At 48.9% G+C, this 19809-nt stretch overlaps 1 protein-coding gene across 5 annotated transcripts in view; it reads right to left on the reverse strand.

The window, feature by feature from the left end:
• Positions 1-440: 440 nt before the first annotated feature.
• The window catches only part of ZHX2 (zinc fingers and homeoboxes 2), a 152224-nt gene continuing 132855 nt past the window's right edge, over positions 441-19809 (reverse strand). For 4 of the 5 annotated variants that reach the window (XM_046642013.1, XM_046642010.1, XM_046642011.1 and 1 more), the window contains 2 exons: positions 13296-16047; positions 441-1698 (listed from right to left, as the gene is read on the reverse strand). In XM_046642013.1, the coding sequence (XP_046497969.1) occupies positions 13300-15816 (2517 nt within the window). In that variant the 5' untranslated portion in view covers positions 15817-16047 and the 3' untranslated portion in view covers positions 441-1698; positions 13296-13299. Of the gene's footprint in view, positions 1699-3065; positions 4420-13295; positions 16048-19809 lie in introns of all 5 variants that reach the window. The other variant, XR_006885585.1, reaches the window with a different exon arrangement.

The raw sequence follows: 19809 nt of genomic DNA on the forward strand, positions 1-19809 counted from the left end.
GGCACTCTTTAAACCTCACACAGGCAGAGACACAAAAGCCGGCCTTCTCAGAGAAACAGCAGTGTCCCAGTCACCAGTCACCAGAGCCCAGGGAAGGGAAGTGACTTACCTCAGGCCACCCGAGAGTGAGCAGTGGGCATGGCCCGCAGGTCGCGTTCCCATTCTGATGCTCATTTCCGTAGTATTGTATATTGTATTTGTGAAGACCCTGGAGAAGGGAGGGCCTGGCACTTACTTCTCTGTATCAAAGAGATAACGAAGAGTCCCCCGTCAACATTTACACCCTGTTTTTAAAGTCCTGCTTGCGATGTCAGATCTCACCAAGACGGGAAACAAGAAATGCGGTCAGAACGGATTTGAAATGGGAGGTGGCTGAATCGGAACCCTCACGCGGTGTCCAGGGAGCCAGACAGCAATGAAGAATGAGAAGCAGAGGAAAAGGTTATAAAAATGTTTAGTTTTTGCTTTATTCAGTTACAACAAATGAGCAACAAGTTAGAAAAATTGTTTTTTTTTTTCCAAACTCCCTAGCATTTTATTTGTGCGGTGGACTCAAATGGGGGGCAGTGGGGTGGGTGGGGGGAGGATTGCAAACACAATTCATATTGCAACATTTACACGAGATAGGTCTCTTGGTTTTTCTTCTTTAAAAGTTAGGACTAACTGAAAAAAAAAGTGCACTCAAGAATCTAAAATTGGCCCAAAACAAACAAACAAACAAAAAGAATCAATTCATGGTGAGGCTTTGAGCTGAAATCTTGTCAAATGCCACACTGAGAAAAGGCAGTTAGGAACAGAACGGAAAACAGAAGCCGGTCATCTTTGTACCATCTAGATAGGAAGATCTCTTTTTGTATTAATTTCCCGGAAGTAAAGACAATGCTAACAAATGTGGGAGCCCTTTCTGCTGGTCGAGGGGGGTGCTTAAAAAGGACAGACACTGACACCCAGTGCTCCCGGTGCTGGCTGGGCCCAAGGTCTGACCTGAGAGGCCAGGCCGCCGGAAAACCAGACCCACCTCTTGGCAGTTCAGAAAGCCGCGTGTGTGGCTCAACAGGGACCCCAAAGGCGGCTGGGGGAAGAACTGGAAACAGATTTGATCTGGAAGATCCGCTATTTGTAAACCATCTTCAAGTTGAGACAGATGCCCAAATCCCAGCCCTTCCCCTGAATAAATCTCCCAGATTTCAAACTACCTTTAAAAACAAACTCCCCCTTTCTAAAATCCAGTAGCTATAATGGCACTAAGGCTACCATCCCCCCTCCCCCAAATTAATACAATGAAAAAAAAAAGAAAAAGGAGAAAAGCTTGTGGGATCAGCCCTCCCTTCTGGAAAAAACCTTACAATGGTAGTGCTGGAAAAGAGAGTCGCCCTCGATTAAAAAGGTAGCAAAATTCCTACATTGTACAAATCGGTTCCAGTAGGGCAAGAGGTGGGGGTGGGGCAGAGGAGCAAACTATTTACAAGGACGCATTGGAAACGCAGTAGTAGGACTTTGGCACTAGGAACAGTTCCCACCGGGCCTCTGGGAGGTGCGTGTGCACGCAGCTGGGGTCCTGCACCCTCCAGGCACACGCGGGCCATCGTGTTGCACTTGGAGTCTCTGGCCAGGGCGGCCCATGGCCGGGCGGGAAGTTCTCTTCTTTCTTCCAAGACAGCACAGCAGTCAACGGCACAGCAGTTCAGAGGGACTTTCCTAGAAAGATGACAAGGACAGAGACGAGATGTCAGGGAGATGATCGTCATTCCTTGGGTGCAAGGCGTCGGGGGCTGCCTCTTCCTGGCTCTCCCGGAAAGGAGACCTCCAGAAGCCATCCCCAGGCTGGGAGGAGAGACGCATCCCCTTCAAGTTTGGGGCCTGTTTTAAAGGAGTGTGTTTCCCCGAGCACAGTCTGACACTCTGGGAATTGCCTCCAGGGTTAGGCCTTTGAAAACAGGATGATTTTCTGGGCAAGTGAAGGAGGTGGCCTGTGATTCTTTTGATCATTACAAGACCCTTTTCTGATTCCTGGAGAGGCAGCCAGACACAGTGGTTCCTAAAAGGTCCTACAGTCGGACAAACCTCCGTTTGGGTTCTGACCTTTCCACTTGCGGGTCGTGGGGCCACACACATGGGACTCAATCTCTCTTGGGCTTAGTTTCACTTCTGTAAAACAGGGATGGTAACAGCATCCCTCTCGTGGAGCTGTTGTGACGATTAAATACGTTGACATACGCACCACCATTTGGAATGGTGTCTGGGACATGGTAAGTATTATACCCACTTTTCACTGCTTTTGTTAGATGGAACCTTTTCCAAACGGGATAGGATATATAATAGTAATCATAATGAGATGAGACATTTTTAGCGTATTTTTTATTTAATGTTTATATCAACCCTCAGAGGCGTAGGTATTATCATTATTCCCATTTTACAGGTGACGCAACTTAGGACAGAGAGGCTAAATAATTTGCCCAAGATCACACAGCTAGTAAGTGGCAGAGCCAGGGTTCAAACCCAGGTGATCTCCAGAGTCTGTGCTCTTAACAAACAGTATTAATTAAGAGTCAGTATGGAGAAATGTTTAATTTTTATATACTTTGAAGTGATGAAAATAGTCCAAGGTCCTTGTTATGGGTTGAGTTGTGCCCCTCAAAAAAAACGTGTTGAAATCTTAATCCTCAGTATCTCAGAATGTGACCCTCTTTGGAAATTCCTTTACAGAGTTAAGTAATCAAGTTAAAATGAGGTTACTAGGGTTGGTCCCAACCCAATATGGCTGGTGTCCTTATAAAAAGGGGAAATTTGAACACACAGACAGACACGCAGGGAGAAGGCCATGTGAACATGAAGACAGAAATTGGGGTGATGCATCTACAAGTCAAAGATTGCCAGCAACCTACCTACCAGAAGCTTGGAGAAAGGCGAGGCACAGACTGCCCCTCACAACCCTCGGAAGGCACCGACCCTGCCAACCAGACTTCCAGTCTCCAGACTGTGAGAGAGTAAGTTTCTGGTGTTTACGCCACCCAGTTTGTGGTATTTTATGGCAGCCCTAGCAAACTCAGACAGACTTCCATTACCTTTGTGGGCTCCTGGGATCCAGAGATCCAGGGCAAGAATCCACAGGGCGGGCTTGAGGCTATAAAGGATGCAGCCAGCATTCCATGACAGGCTGGAAGTTCATCAAATCTTCAGGTTCCTGAAGCCACTGGCTTTTACTTTGCCTCCCTCCTGGTAAGACCATGTCATTTCTTGGCCACTTCTTGCTGAGAAAGGAGCTGAGAAGTATTTTTGTACAGGGGGCCAAGAGCAAGAAGAGTAGACTCCTCAGCCAAAGGCGTCGGCAGATTGTCTACACTGTCGCTCATTCCTAATATCTGGATGTCAAATGCACCCACATCCTCTAGACGCTCCTGATAATAAGTCTGAATATTGGAGTTAAGAGACCAACTTGTAAAAGATACGTCTGTGGATAAAGTCAGATTCTTGGGGTGTCCTTAGGATCTGGTACCACCCAAAAGTGACCCAGCAAAAGTTACCGAATTGTAAGAGCTACAAGGATCCTCATGCTGCCAACATCGCTCATCTCAGGAGGAAAAAAATGGGAGCTCAGGGAGAAGAAGTGAGCTCCCCAGGTCACATGACCGCTCAGCAGCACAGTCAAAAACAATAAGATCGTGAATGTGATCATGAGAGTTGCTAATACTTATCTCACGTTTATTATGAGCCAGGCCTGATGCTAAGCGATAATCCAGATCATCTCATTTACTCTTTACGGTAACCTGGGAGGGAGGAGGCTGTTAGCCCCCCTCAGAGTGAAGAAATGGAGGCTTAGAGATTAAATAGCCTCAGGCAACTGGCAAGGGGTGGACGCTGGAGTCCACCTCGGCCAGTCGAGCTTTAATTGCTCCTTCCCACAGCTGACCAAGTCCAGGGCTCCTTGTTTTGCACGCACAGCGTCTCCCTGCAGGGTGCCACCAGGCACAGGAGAGAGCACGTCTGCTTCAAAGATGGGCTGGTGGTCCCGCGCAGAGCCACCTGCACCCCTGGTGGGCACGGACCACAGCCAGCCTCCTCCTGTGCTCCCCGAGGAACAGGGTTTTCCCAGCAAGCGGTCTTCTGTGACCTTTGGAAAGGAGCCTGCCTCTGGCGGGATGTCCACCTGAACAGTTCTCAGGACTCCAGGAAACAAGGCCCAAGGTGGGTAGACGGCGACTGCTCTTCCTTCTCCCAAGCAGGCTGAGGAAGGCCAGGTCAGCACAGGACTGTGGGTGTTCGCCGCGGTGGGGCAGCATGGAAGGACCCGTGCAGCTGGAGAAAGCTGGGATCCCGGCTCTGCCACTTTCTCGCTGTGTGGCGACATCAGTTACTTAACCTCCTGGGACTCCTTTCTCAATTCATCACCGACGCTGCTGGGAGGGTTACAGATGAGGCCTGCAAAGCACACAGGTGCTCTAGAAATACTGCTTCATTTTCCCCTGAGGCAGGCCAGGTGTAAACTTAGGGCCTTGGGTGTAAGTGAGCTCACCTGTGTGTGTGTCATTTTCTTTCTCTCATCTCATTAACAGACCTCCACCCTCTCTCTTCAAGTGATTGGCAAAAACTCTCACTTTGTAGATAAACCTCAATATTAAGGTGCTTCCCCATCTGGCAGTGTGTTTTTATGCTTCCCTGGGTAATTTCTTACGGACGTGAACATGTGTCATCCTCAATCATATGTATTAATAAAGAAAATTCTGAATAAGGCTCCTTAAACAAAACAATCCAAAAAACAGATTGTAAGGCCAAGAGAGTGACCTGGAGAAAGGGAGACAAAACCACATTTTCTCTTGGCTTTTGTAGAGATCCCAGATGTCTGTGATGGCTCTGGGCCTTGGAAGCACCCTTGGAACCTCTGGACTTCCATTCTCCCTTGGTGTCTCCCAGTGTGTGTGGCAGCGGCAGCTGGGGAGATGCTGGAAACGGAGGGCAGGGGCGGTTTCTCCATCAGGGACACAGCTGAGGCCCAGCCGCCTTCCCCCTCCGGCCGCAAGCCCCAGCTGCAGGCCCGGAAGGCCTCGTTGCGGCCGCCGCCAGGTCTCCTTGTTAAAAGTTCCTGCTTCAGGGCTTGCCCAGCACAGCTGTTATCACGCAGTCTTCAAATTGCCTGGTTAACTGGACATCGTGTGAGGCCCGTGAAGACGTGGATCGTGTCCACAGTGTTCACTGCTCACCCCTGCCCCGCCACCCCCGCTTGTGTCTGGACCACACGAGATATTCAAATGTTTGTTAATGAATGAAAAATGGGAAGCCAGCATGGAGCTGTTAGAGGTAGCTGGTTACACAAGATTGGTGACAAAGTTCATATTTCAGGGTTTTTTTTAGAGTAACCTAGTGATTTTGAGTCTGTGGCCTCTTGCTAACCCCCTGGGCTTCTACTTGGAATCTTACTTGGTCAGACATTCCCCACCACAAGGACCAACGGCCTGAGGGATCACTTGATCCTAGAGCACCAGATCTCAGCTTTGGGAGGGTCATCGAGCCCATTTCCTTATGGCCACTGTTTGAACATTGCCACCAAGCGGATGTCCAGCCTCTCCCTGAACCCTGCCCAGGACAAGGAGCCCACTGCCTCCCACAGCCGTCCTTTTCTATCTTGGAGACAACTTGGAATGTTAAAAAGTACTAATTCTTTAGCAAAATCTGCTTTCCTATTACTTTACCCGTTGGGGAGACATGAAACAATTAGAATTCTTTTCCCATGTGATAGCTTTCCATTTTCTTTTTGGTGAGGAAGATTGGCCCTGAGCAAACATGTGTAGCCAACCCTTCTCTTTTTGCTTGAGGAAGACTGTTGCTGAGCTAACACCTGTGCCAATCCTCCTCTATTTTGTATGTGGGATGCTGCCACATCATGGCTTGATGAGCGGTGTGTAGGTCCATGCTCAGAATCTGAACCCACAAACCCTGGGCCACCAAAGCGGAGCGTGTGAACTTAACCACTATGCCACTGTGCTGGCCTCTCTATTTCTTTTTAATTTTGTCTGTAGGAATTTCCCTAAGGCCTGCTGACTTGGGAGAGAATAACACCATACTCCATGAGAAAGAAAAGACAAGCACTGTGATAGTGATTATTATCTCTCAATATTTCTGAGTCACACTTTTTTTTATTGGGAGGGGCGTTGGTCTGATTTTAATTAGAAGGGAGAAAAGGAAAATATGGTGGAGTGGAGAGGGACTGAGCGATTTCCCAGTGGAGAGGGAAAGCTCCATCTGGCCCCTCATCATCCTCCCTCGCCCACGCCCAGGCCTCAGTCAGCTCTGGAACATCTGAGCAAAGCTCTTTTCCTGCAGCCGTTTGGGGAACCTCTGGGGTTGGGGAAATGGCTGAGACTTATAAGCCAGGTAAATCTCTCCCAGGCGGCTCCCAGGGAGGCTCAAAGGCAGAAGGAATCAGAGGGGCCCTTGGCCCTTCCTACCCACTTTCCATCCGTGGATGTTAACCAGTGGAGTTCAAAGAATTTGAGCAAACGGAAGCATATTTTAAACTCACTAGGCACTCTCAATGTGGTCATGGATTTGTGTATGGGTGTGAACCCCAGCTCCACCACTTTCTAACTCAATGACATTGGGACAGTTACCTTTCCGTGCCTCATTCTCATCAGCCGTAAGATGAAGAAAATGATGTCCAGAGAGTTGTTCACACACACAAAGTGCCTGAGCAGTGCCTGGCACAGCAAAAGCTCGGCAAATATTACCCTTGGTCGTTGCCCCAGGACCCCCACCCCAGATGCAATTGACACCCAACAGCATGAGCTTGTATCAGTGGGACCCCAACCGAAACAGTCAACTTGGAAAGGCAGGAAGCAGACGACCAAGCTCTTCCCTACGTGAAGAGAGTGCAACTTCAAAGTCAGCTTCCGTCGAGCAGGTGCTGATGCATACGCCAGGCCCATTTAGGAGCTTTTACTTATCTCATTTAATCCTAACAACAGACAACTCTATTAGTAAGCGTTATGGACTGAAATGTGTCCCCCCCCAAATTTGTATGTTGAACCCCAAACCCCAATGTGACTATATTTGGAGATGGGGCCTTTAAGGAGGTAACGAAGGTTAAATGAGGTCATAAGGGTGGGGCCCTAACCCAATAGGACTGGTGTCCTCATATGAAGAGGACGAGACAGCAGGAGTGCACATGTATAGAGGGAAGGCCATGTGAGGACACAGAGAGAAGGTGGCCATCTGTAAGCCAAGGAGAGACGCCTCACCAGAAACCAACCCTCCCGGCACCTTGAACTTTCAGCCTCTAGAACCGCGAGACAAGTTTCTGCTGTTTAAGGCACTCAGTCTGTGGTATTCTGTCATGGCAGCCCTGGTGGGCCAATACAGTAAGTATCAAGGTTATAGAAACTTAATAGTAAAAGAGAAGAAAGTAAAATGTATAGGCATGTGGGCGCTCTAGAATTTTCCACCACCCATCCTCCATTTACCACTAGGCCAGAAGGTTCTGAACACTCAGACATCTGCAAGTTGACTTTCCTTTTGCTCCTTCCTCGCGTATTTCAGGGGGTTTCAAACTTTCTCTGCAGGGTCATACACACAGAATCATCTAGAGTCTTCTTTATTGGTGTGGAGGAGTTTCAAAGGAAAATTTGATTATATGTGAGTCCACCTAACACTGGCTCTTGACCCCTGCTCTTCTATGAAGTTTGAATTCAGGCAAGTCATAGCCACAAAGGCCACCTTTCAGGTCCCCTGATGCGCCAAGTTCCCTCTGGTCTCAGGCCTTTCAGTATGTTATTTTTTCTACCTTGAATGGCTTTCCCTTTCTGCCCACCCAACTCCTACTTAGCCCTCTGGACTTCAATTTATCTACTACCTGTTGAGAGAAACCTTCCCCAACACCTTAAATCAGCTCAAATTCCCCTACTCTATATTCTCACAGTACCATGTACCTTTCCTTCAAAACCTTGTCACCTGTCAACTTTTCCTTTTTGATTAAAGCTTCATTCCTCAATAGACTATGGGCTCCATGAGGGCAGGGACGAGCTGGGCACCACTGCTTTCCAGAGCCTGGCACACTGCAGGCATCGCACAAATGCTTGAGGGATGAATGACCCAAGTCCCTTCTCATGAATGTCTCTGGACTAGTTACTTCCTCTCCTTGGGGCCTGCATCCCTGCTCTGAAAAATGAGAGGCTCAGGTTTCATGGTTCCTAAGTTGCTACAAGTCGCCCAAAGCACAGTGAGAATTCCTAGCATGAGCAGCTCCAGAATTAGATAAATGGAAGTGCTAACAGTTAACTCTCCATTAGGAACCAGGACAATGAGGCTAATGTGTGGTCTCTGAGAAGCATCACCCAGTAAATATCCAGTGATCGATTCTTCAACAGACCTTTCCTTCCAGCTGATCACACACATGGAAAGAGAACTGGCCCCGACTCCCTTCCTCTGACTGTTGCCATCTCGTGGGACTAATAAGTGATGGAAAAAAAATGAGGAGAAGCAAAGGACAGAAATACCAGATCCCAGATAATTGAAAGCTGACTATCTTTGTTAATTCTCAGGTGGGTTCAACAAGTTGTTATTGAGCCTCTGCTCTGAATCGGGCACTGGGGATTCAGGGATTAATGGGATATGGTCCCCGCCTTCAAGGGTCTGGTGGAGGAGAGACAGGGAAAGAGATAATTACGATACTTTCATCTATCCATCCACCCACCCATCCATTCATTCAAATAAAAATTGGATACCTAATCTGAATAGATGGTGGGGGCATAAACATATCCTAGATCCTAAATTGTAGCCAGGATGCCACACTTGGAAGCCTTGAATATTTTAAGCAAGCTGAACTATGGAAAATATTTCTGAGTGTGGAAAAAACTATGGAAAAATATTCTGACATTTCACAAAATGTACCTCCTCCCCAAAGCCATCCCTAATCACCAGGAGCTGGAAATAGTCAGAAATTGGGAGGTAGTGAATGGACAGTTGTGTAATAGTTCCCACTCCCACATGGAATTAAGAAATGACCACGTCCTGTGGGTTCAGCCTGGGTGGTGGTGGTGTCACCGCTGTCGGAGAGGTGGTGGGTGGGCCACAGTGGTTGGCTCAGGTGCTGGCCTTACAGATGAGAAGTGGCCTTCAGGCTCCACCAGCTGCTGGCTGAGGAACCCAGGGCAAGTCTTTCTGAACCTCAGTTTTGCCGTCTGGAAAATGGGGGAAAAAGCCATACCCATCTCACAGAGTTGTCGTGAAGTTTCAACGATTTAATAGATGTGCTTAGAAGAATGCTGAGCCTAGGGCATATACCAATAAATAAAAACTCTTCGTAGTAGGGGCGCTGGGATATTCCACCTGGCCAAACACCGAGGCAGATGTCTGACAAGGTCTGGCTTGAGTATTTTGGCTCATTTTTAGGAAAGGAGGACTTTATTTTTCAGTTCCTTACCAGGACAGGTCTCTCCATGGATGGCTCTGTAATTGTTTGCACCTGGAGACTGAATCAAGACAACACAATTCAAGGGCTGGGAAGGATGCCTCATCTTTGTGTTTAATCTCAGGGCAAGGCGAGCCTGGACTGAGTCAAACATGGCTATGAGCCTTGCAAAGCTTCAGTCAGAGGCTCTGGCCAGGGCAGATGCTTAACTCCTGCAGAGGAAATCGCATCTTCGAGTCAGCTGGCAGCAGCTTATTCAAGTTCTCTCATACGTGCCTCACATAACCCCTTTTATGAAGTCAAAACCGTGTGTTATTTGCAGGATTACTGTATGTATAACAACTGAACTCAACGGCAGCTTCCTCAATAAATATGTGTTTAAATAAAGGCATCACTGGCTATTTATGAATTTCAAGAGACCCATGTGTTCGGTTCATAAAAGCTGCGAAGTAATTTGGGGAGGTTTTTTTCCCTCTCTCAGTTGAAAGGCTGCTTTAAGGGCTGCCTCCGTCCAGGAGGCACCCGAAGTGTGCACTGAGCTCCTTTCTCCAGGCCATGGCCCCTCTGAAGGATCAGGAAGCCAATTAGGGAGCTCAGTGTGGCCAGGTGGGAAGTAGATCTTGGCGTCCTGTTTAGGGACATTTTCCAGTGCACATTTGTGGCATTTACCATTAATACACATAAAAAGAGCTTCCTGGGAGTTTGCAGATTTTGGGGGGGACAGCTGGTTCTTATATCTCTGAATTATCTGATGGTCACTCAGAAGTCACCCCCCCAAATCCTAGGTATCTCCCCACCAGAAATGGGGAATTTTGGTCAGAAATAAGAGGCAGAAACCGCAGTAGGAAGAGTGAGGGCTCTGGAGTGAAAATGAGGTGCTGGCTGGGGGAACGTGGGTAAGTACCTTGGTTTCTGAGTCTCGGTTTCTGGGTTTATAAAAATAGGGAGAAGCTTACCTCTCAGAGTCGCTCAGAGAACTGATAAGACCATCTGTGGCCAGAGCACCCAGCTCAGCCTCTGCCACTCAGGAGGCCCTGTGTCCCCCTCCCATCCTCCCTCCCTTCCCAAAGCTGCTCTTTATGGTGTGAGCATTGCTTCCCCCCTTTACGCGTCTCTTGGGCCTCAGAGGAGTATCGGGCACAGTGGCAGCCGACCCAGAGGGGCATTTTCAACTGTTGGTAGTGGTATAGCTTGGGAGAGAAGGGCTGGGGACAGGTGGCCTCAGGGGCTGCTAGGGAGCTGCCGCCCCCAGACCCCTCCCCCTCAGCGAAGGGGACCGGGAAAGTGCCATCTGAGCTCACTCTGGGATACAGGGACACTTAGCATCCTTATACTCAGCAAACATAGTTGGTTCAGGATAGCTTTTGCCTGCTGTGGAAACGCATCAGGTTTTCTTTTAGTTTGCATCTTCTCATCGTTTACTGAACCCCAAACCTGACTTCCTGGCTACACCAAACCTCTTTTGGTTCCTCAGCAGCACCATTCCTTTTCTTGTCTCTGCACCTTTGCCTCGTCTGTTCCTTCCACTGGAACCACTCTCTTCCTTGCCTGTGCACTTGGCTAACTCCTTCCCATCAGCTAGCCCCTGAATCAGAGGTCCCTTCCTCCAGGAGGCCTTCTCTGACCCCCAGTCTGGGTGCCCCTCCTGTGTGCTCCCACACACAGCATGTCCACGTCTCCATCATACCATGGATCGCCCTGGCTAGGAGAGGAAAGAGCAGTTTCCTCTGTCCTTGGCCTGACTGAGCTCCACGTGAAGGAGGATGTCATTTGTCTTCTTCATCACGTTATCTCCGCTGCCTTGCACAGCAACAGCACACAGTAGGTGCGTGAATTGAACTGAACTCTCATGTTTACTCTGTGTAGGAGGAAAAAGCAATCATGTAGACTTATGTCAGGCGTTGAACAGATCAAGGACAGAAGACAGGCCAAGCTAGGAGTTTTCAGGCAGATTCTGATGGGACAAAAAAATTGCTCCCTCATTTCCACAAGGGCGACGTGGGCTGGACTGGTGGCATCTTATAAGAAGGCAGGAAACATGGCCAGAGGGAGGATGGAACTAAGGCTGTCAGATGGAGGTAGCTGGGGCAGTTGGTGACCTTGGTATACTTCTGACCCCCTTCCATCACGAGCCCCCACTTCTGGGGCTGCATTCTCACCCCCAACCATTACCATTTCCTCCCAAAAAGTCGGAGGGGAAAGAAAACTTGACAGCATTCTGTGATTGGCTGCTCATTAAATCGCTCTTCTCCTAGCTGATGGAACTGGCTAAAATGAGGTTTCCGGAGGATTTTATTTTTTTTGCCAGGTGCCTCATTTTATTACGGAATAAATGAATTAACGAGTGACATGGCCAGCCAAAGTTGTCCAAGCTCATTAATAAAGAGGCACGGTAATTTCCAGGGCTCCCTTTGGGGCCTTATCAATCTTTCTGGAGGTTCTTACCTTCATTTCATTATTTTGAAAGATGACATGGGGGGCCCCTTCTGTTGCCTTTTAAGTGACCTCTGGAGAAGGAACCTGGGCAGACTGTAAATCATGCCTCTCCCTCCGGGTTCCAAGCTGCCCTGGGGATATTTCTGCGGCTGCCAAGCTGGACCTTTTCCTCCCATAGGCCTCTCCCCAATCACCCCCCCTTTCTTCTAAACTCACCACCAAGCTGCTGGGCCTTAGGCCCTGATGTGCAGGGACCTCTTGTGAAGCACGCGCACCAAGCTTGGGTGGCACGTTCTATTATGTGGATGACATGGCCATTAGTAACCATGGTAACTTCCCTTCCCAGCCTTTTGTGGCTCCACAGGCCTAATTTACACCAGTTTCTTCCAGATTCAAGGGGTTTGGGGGTCCCGATCAGCACAGCTACGAGCAGGGTTACTTATAGAGACACACCTTCCTTTAGTCAGGACAAGACAGATACCAAGGACTGTCCGAACCTCGCAGGTTAAAAGAAACAACCCCAAATCGCTACTCCGTAAACCGAGATACAGACTCTTGGAAAGAATCCAAAAAGAAAAGAAAAGGAAAAAAAAAAAGAAAAAGGAAAAGACATATCCTTGTCATGTTTGTTTCTTACAGCAGCGAACACAAGACAGACAGAAGATGTGTTGTTGTTACAACTGCAACTAGACTTTAGAATGGACAGGCCCCTAAGGCCACTGGCAACAGTGCCGACTCCTCTCAGCATAGCCTTGCAATTAAGGACATAAATCTACCAGCTCCTGTTTTTCTCCCTTTTTTTTAAAAGAATCTTTAAAAAGAACCTATCATCGGGGCCGGCCCAGTGGTGCAGCAGTTAAGTTTGCATGTTCCGCTTCGGCAGCCTCGGGTTCGCCAGTTTGGATCCCGAGTGCGGACATGGCACCGTTTGGGACGCTATACTGTGGTAGGTGTCCCACATATAAAGTAGAGGAAGATGGGTACAGATGCTAGCTCAGGGCCAGTCTTCCCCGACAAGAAGAGGAGGATTGGCAGCAGTTAGCTCAGGGTTAATCTTCCTCAAAAAGAAAAAAAAAAAAAAGAACCTATGATCATTGGGGCCGGCCTGGTGGTATAGTGGTTAGGTTTGCGTGCTCTGCTTTAGCAGCTCAGGTTTTATGGGTTCAGATCCTGGGCATGGACCTACACACTGCTCATCAAGCTGTGCTGTGGCGGCGTCCCACATACAAAATAGAGGAAGACTGGCACAGATGTTAACTCAGCGACAATCTTCCTCAAGCAAAAAGAGGAGGATTGGCAACAGATGTTAGTTCAGGACCAATCTTCCTCACCAAAAAAAAAAAGAACCTATCATCTGTGTCAACATCTGTGTATCCCACAACCTATATCAACTCTGGTAATAACAAAAAAGCAAGACAGCATCCTCCCCTAGTGGCCCGGGGCAAACAGGTGGAATTACCTGTCTAGGCCTGGCTGGCCTCGGCAGGGACGCCGTCAGAGTCCGAGTCAGCCAGTTCTGCCGTGCCTTCGGCTGCAGTCTGACTCCAGCTGTCTGACCTGTCTGAGATGGCGTCCTCCTCTCCGACCGTCACCTCCACCCAGTCCACAACGCCCGACTCCTCGTTCTCGTCGCTGCCCTGGCCATCCCGGCTGTTGCCCTCTGACCTGTCCGAGATGGCCTCTGAAGGCTTTGCTGGCAAACCATCTTTTGCTTGTTCGCTGCCCACTTTCGCCCTGGGTACCAACTTCTCCAAGTCCTCTTCGCAGAGCTTTTTGGGATCCTTGTAGTATTGCGGACCCACCTCACTCCCGTTCTTTGGGCTCTCGATGATGATGGCTTTGGGTGCTTTCCTCGATGTGGCGTCGTAGCCATGGTCGTCTGCTACGTGCTGTACCTGGTATTGCTCCATCCACTTCAAGGTTCCAGTTTTTAGCAAGCATCTGTTCTCCTTGAACCAACGCACAATTTCAGTTCGGACCAGGCCAGTCTTTGCTGCCAACTGGTCATACTCCTGGGGCGTAGGCCACTGGGTTCTCGCAAAGGTGCTCCTCAGGAGATGAATCTGTTCTTGACTTTTTGTAATTGCTGGTGAAGGGCTGGGCAGAGAACTGGCTAACTGGGCACCAGAGAGCTGGTCAAGTCGAGACAGAGCACCATTGGGGGCCACCATGTCTTGGCCTTTTTTGCCAGACCCCATGGAATCCAAGACAGCCTGTTCCATGCTGTCCCGAAGCTTCCGCCTCTCCGAGAACCAGGAGTCGATCTCTCTCCTGCTCAGCTTGGTCTCCACCCTGAGTCGGTCCAGTTCTGCTTGGGTCGGAAAAGAACTTTTCAAAAAGCTGTCTTCTAGGATTTTCACCTGATCCTGGGTTTTTTCTTTGAACTTCTGTGGGGCGAAGTCTGGGTAGGCATGGTACGTGCGACCGTGGCGGGAGGCCGCGATGGCCAACTGGTCTTTGGCAAGAGATTCGCTGGTGATGTGGACGATGCCCCTTTGACAACGATACCGGTGGTCACTGAACCACTTCTTGATCTCACTCCTGGCGAGACCGGTCACCTCAATGAGTCTGTAGACCTCAGCATCGTCGGGGAACTGGCTCTGAAGAAAGCTCGCCTTGAGATGTGCTATCTGCTCCTTTGTCTTCTTGCGGTCGCTGGCCGGGGTCAGTGAAGGGTTGGCCACCTTGGGTGGGGGCTCTGGCACCTGAGCGACATGTGGACGCTTGGGCTCGGGGGCAGCTTGGGGAGTCACTAGAGGTCTCTTCTGGCCGTGGTTGGTCACTCCGGCCACAGCAAGCGTGATGGGGGAGCAAGAGACGGTCGTTGACCCGCTCGTCACCTGGGTCAGCACCAGGCTGGTCTGGCCGAGGATCTGGCATGGTAGGGCTGTCTGGAGGATGGGCTGCGACATCTTTGTGGGGGCCAGCTGGGCGGGCAGCACAGTGATCGTCGGGGGTACTGACTGGATGGTGCCGTTAAACATCTTCTTCCGGGCCTCCTCCACCTCCTCGGGGGACCAGCTGATGCCATGCTTTAGGCGCTGGGTGGCGAACCAGATTCTGATGTGCTCTTCTGGGTGTTTGGAAGCGGCCGTCAGCCAGGACAACTCAGCCTGGGTCGGGTAAGGGAACTTGTTGAAGGAGTTGATCATGGTGGCATTCGTGTCCAGAGCAGAGTTATATTTGGTAGTATTCAGCGGGACGGGGACCTTGGGGACAAGGTTGACATTTGGTGGGAGCTGGACAGAAGGCATGACGTGTCCTAACGTGTCCTGGAGGAGCTCCACGCCTCCAAGTCTCGAGAGAATCTCAGCGGCGTCTGTCACCAGGCGGGCTGTCCCTTCCACGTGGTTCTCAGGGGTGGCCTCCTCGGGCTTCTTGGGCACCTTCTTGGCTTCAGCTTTCGGTTTCCCTGGCTTCATGATGGGGGTTTTGCTCACGGAGATCCCAGCATCACTGTCCCCGCTTCCAGGGCCGCTGGTGGGCATGGACACGACATGGTTGGTGGCTTCGATGGACTGCTCTAAGACAGTCTGATTATTGCGCTTGATTAACTTCAGTTTGAAATTGGTCTCACCGGGGTGGAACTTGGCGTTGTGGTCAGACAGGGAGTCGTACTTTTTGGTTGTGAAGTTGCACTCGGCACACACATAGAGCGGGTTGAGAATCACGTTGGGGTGCTGCATGTCGACGTGCTCCGTGAACTCGTTCAGGTTCTGCGTGGAGTAGGGGCAGTATTTGCATTCATAGCCGCCTTGGAGTTTTTTGGATGGGTTTTCCCCCGTCGATTTCACCTCGATCACTTCGTTTTCTTTGGAAGCGTTTTCAGGTTCCGCTGCCCAACTGTCCTTGGCCACGTCAGGCTGGGGCGTGCTGATTCCTTTTTCTTTGGCCCTGTCTCCTTCCTCGGGCACATCTTGTTCTACTACCTGTGACGTCCGAACCATGCACGGGGTCGTAGATTTTCGTTTGCTTGCCATGCTGTCTGTCTGTGTGCAATGGCTCAGTTGGGGGGTGGGGGAGGGAAGCAGGTAGGGAAGGGACAGTGAAATTCTTGGAACAAATAAGATACAAGGTTTTTGGCTTTGTTCCCCCTCCAATGGCTTTGGCTTTCCTTGAATGCTGCAGTCTAGTGTTTGAGTTTTCAGAATGATTTCAACACAGAAAATTGTAACTGCTCCAATGGCTAAACGCAAGAGGCAGCGTCATACCTGCGGGACAAGAAGAAAGACAGGGTCAGGGTTTCTCCACAAGGCAAGAGGAACTAGCACGTCTTTCTGAGTTGTACCGACGACCCTTCCCAAATGGCACCCCAAGCAAATGCCCAGGTAGGCACAGACGGCGTCAGAGTGGGTGTACATAAAAATGAAACATCACATTCTTCTCTCCCCTTCTCTGGGAAGGGCAGTGGGAACAGGCCCCAAACAAGCAAATGAGAATGCAGGTCACACGTTCACGTTTAGAGACAAATGGACACAGAAAAACAACAAAGGTACTGAGATCTTCTGAAGTGGTGGGTGGGGCGGCGGAGGGAACACTGCAGGTGAAATGTCGCTGGGCTCGCAAGCTCCTTTTACTGATGGTACATCAGAAGCAAGACGCTTACCTGCGGCTGGCAAGCAGGACTTCCACGGCCATTAGAAAATGAACGTGAAGGTTTTGTTTCTTATCATAAAAGTAAAAGCACTATAGAAAGTCCAGAAAATGCACTGAAGTAGACAGGAGAAAAAATCACCCCAAATATTGTAGTTCTTTCATTTCACTTGCAAGTCCCTCATTTCTATAATTATTGAGCCAAATAATGATTTAAAAAATGGCTGCATGGTATTCCATTGTAGGGACATACCATACATAATGTATTCAGCCATTGGACTTTTGTTGGACATTTATTTCCAGTTTTTGGCTCTTATCAACAAAATTGCAGCCAACACCCTGAGTCCTTATTTCTGATAACTACCTTTGGATGAGTGCATAGAAATAGAAGCACTGGGTCAAAGAGTGTCGGCACTGGAAGTTCTCTTGACTCATACGGCTGAGTTCTTGCATCAGTTGGCCTTTCCCCTGGCAGTAAATGAGAGTGCCCAACTTACCACTCACCTATAGGAAATATGACCAGAAAAGCCTTGCTGATTAAATAGAGGAAAACTGTTTTAATATGCTTCTGTGCTTTTCCTGATGGCTACTAAGGGTGAACTGCTTTCAAAGATTTACTTGCCATTTGTTTTCTCTGTGAATTGTCTGTTGATGCCATTTTTAAATTTTATTTAAAATTTTATTTTTTTGAGGAACATTAGCCCTGAGCTAACATCTGCTGCCAATCCTCCTCTTTTCGCTGAGGATGACTGGCCCTGAGCTAACATCCATGCCCATCTTCCTCTACTTTATGTGTGGGACGCCTACCACAGCATGGCGTGCCAACTGGTGCCATGTCCATACCCAGGATCTGAACCGGTGAACCCTGGGCCACCAAAGCGGAATGTGCACACTTAACCGCTGTGCCACGGGGCCAGCCCCTGGGTTTTATTTTTAATTTACAAGAGTGCTCTATAGATTAAGAATATCAGTACTTTCCTTTATTTGTTGCAAAATTTCTCCAGGCTATCATTTACCTTATAGTTTTGCATATGGTATTCATGTAAAATTTTTAATTTTTAGGTAGCAAGTTTATTAACCATTTTCTCTTGTGGCTTCTTTCATTGTGATTTTATATATAGAAAGTGATCCCCTGCCTTGAGAGCTGAGACATATTATGCTATGTTTTCTTAGAGCGTTTTCGCTTTATTTTTTACATGTAACATCTGGAATGGAACTGATCTTGGGTTAAGCTGTAAGACACTATTTTTTGGAAAGTTACCAATTATCTCAGTAGCATATATTATGTTATTTTTTCTCTTCCCAGTAATTTGTGAAACCACCTTTGTCATACATTAAATTTTCATATATACTAGGGTGTTGCTAGGTTATCTATTCCAGGCTCTTATCTAGTTATTGAGCCTTGCACTTATGCCTTGTTTTAAAAAATATTTTTTGCAGGGTAGAGCATGTTTTAATATCTCGTAGAGTGAGTTCCGCCTTATCACTCTTCTTCTGCAAAACAGTGCTGGGTTATTTTGATCATCTAGTCCCATCAATCAATTCTCATAAATCAGAATCATCTGCAAAATAACATCCTGTTAGAATTTTGATTGGAACTGCGTTACACAAATATTAATTGGGGAGTACAGGGACAATTTGCTTAGTAGGAGGTAGCATACGTTAACAGAACCCAAACTGGGGAAGTGATGGGCTAGGCCACGTTAAGCGTCTAAGTGCATGGGCTGAGGCAGAAGAAGGCCTTTCATTTTGTGAGAGGAGGAGGGAGAAATGTTTTTTTTTTGTTTGGTGAGGAAGATTGGCCCTAAGCTAACATCTGTGCCAATCTTCCTCTATTTCCCATGTGGGATGCCGCCACAGCATGGCTTGATGAGTGGTGTATAGGTCCACGCCCAGGATCTGAACCCTCGAACCCTGGGCCGCCAAAGCGAACCCAACCACTATACCACCAGGCCGTGAAGGAGAGGTGTTTGAAATAAGGATGGCTGATATCCAAGGAGAAGGGAATGGAGGAGTTGGCATATCACCTCCTGCCCCTCCCACTGGCCTGGGTTTGAGTCCCCCTGTAGAGCGGGCTCAAGGACAGAAGTAAAGACTTATTTTCATGAGCAACTCTGTGGGACTCTGGGCCCACATTCATCTGCTTAGAGGTTCAGGTGACAAATGTGAGCAGGTCTCGGGGGGGCATCCCCTCTTGTGAACCCCAAATCTGGCCACTCTATGGCTGGATCCCTGGCATTTTCATGCAGGGCAACTTCATCAGCAGTGGGTGGCGGTTCCTCAGGGTCCTGGTGAGGAGCGGACATGGGCACAGCAGAACAGCGGGGAACTATGTCTTTTTGCTGACCACACCCAAATTGACATCTTCTGCCTCCATTTCACCGCTGATCAGACTCTTGATTTTCCCCCTCAAACATGTGTCATCCCCTCCACAGTTCTTCATCTCCATCAATGGCTCCATCAATGGCTCCATTATGGCTCACTCAGGCCAAAAACCGTCTCCCTCTATACAACAAATCCATCAGCAATCCTGTTGAGTCAGTCTTCAAAATAACCTAGTCTCAGACCACTTCTCACCACTTCCACTCTCCCTGCCTTGTCTAAGCCACTGTCATCTACCACCTGGAAGCCGACGGCAGCCTCCCAAGGGTCTCCTGCGTCCTTCATCTCTAGAGTATCAAGGGGATGTTTTAAGGTAGGAATCAGTTCATGTCACCTTTCTCCATGAAGCCCCTTCTTGGCTTCCCATCAGAGTGAACTCCACGCCCTTGTAACAGCCTGCAAACCCCAGCACATTCTGACCCAGGCTTCCCTCTCCCCTTTGCTCCTCATGCTCCAGCTTCTGGAACAGGTGTCTCATCCCCATCACAGGGCCTTTGCCAGCATGTCTCACCCCCAGAGCTCCCCAATTCTCAAGGCTCCATTAAAAGTCATCCTCCCAGGGGCCGGCCCCCTGGCTGAGCGGTTAACTTCGTGCGCTCTGCTTCGGCGGCCCAGGGTTTTGCCCGTTCGGATCCTGGGCGAGGGACATGGCACTGCTCATCAGGCCATGATGAGGCGGCATCCCACATGCCACAACTAGAAGGACCCACAACTAAAAATATACAACTATGTGCCGGGGGGCTTTGGGGAGGAAAGACTGGCAACGGTTGTTAGCTCAGGTGCCAATCTTTAAAAAGAAAAAAAAAAGAAATGGTTTAAAAAAAAAAGTCATCCTGCAGAGAGGCCTTACCTGATCGCCACCCCATCCAAACTAACGCCTCTCCCAGACCCCCTCTGTTTCCTTACCCTGCTTTGCCTTTTTTATTTATATATTTTGTGGCTAAAGGAGGAAGGAGAAGAGAGTATTTACCTACTTGTTTATTGTTTGTTTCTCCCTG

Source organism: Equus quagga, chromosome 16 (assembly GCF_021613505.1).
Source record: "Equus quagga isolate Etosha38 chromosome 16, UCLA_HA_Equagga_1.0, whole genome shotgun sequence".
Classification (NCBI taxonomy): Eukaryota; Metazoa; Chordata; class Mammalia; order Perissodactyla; family Equidae; genus Equus; species Equus quagga.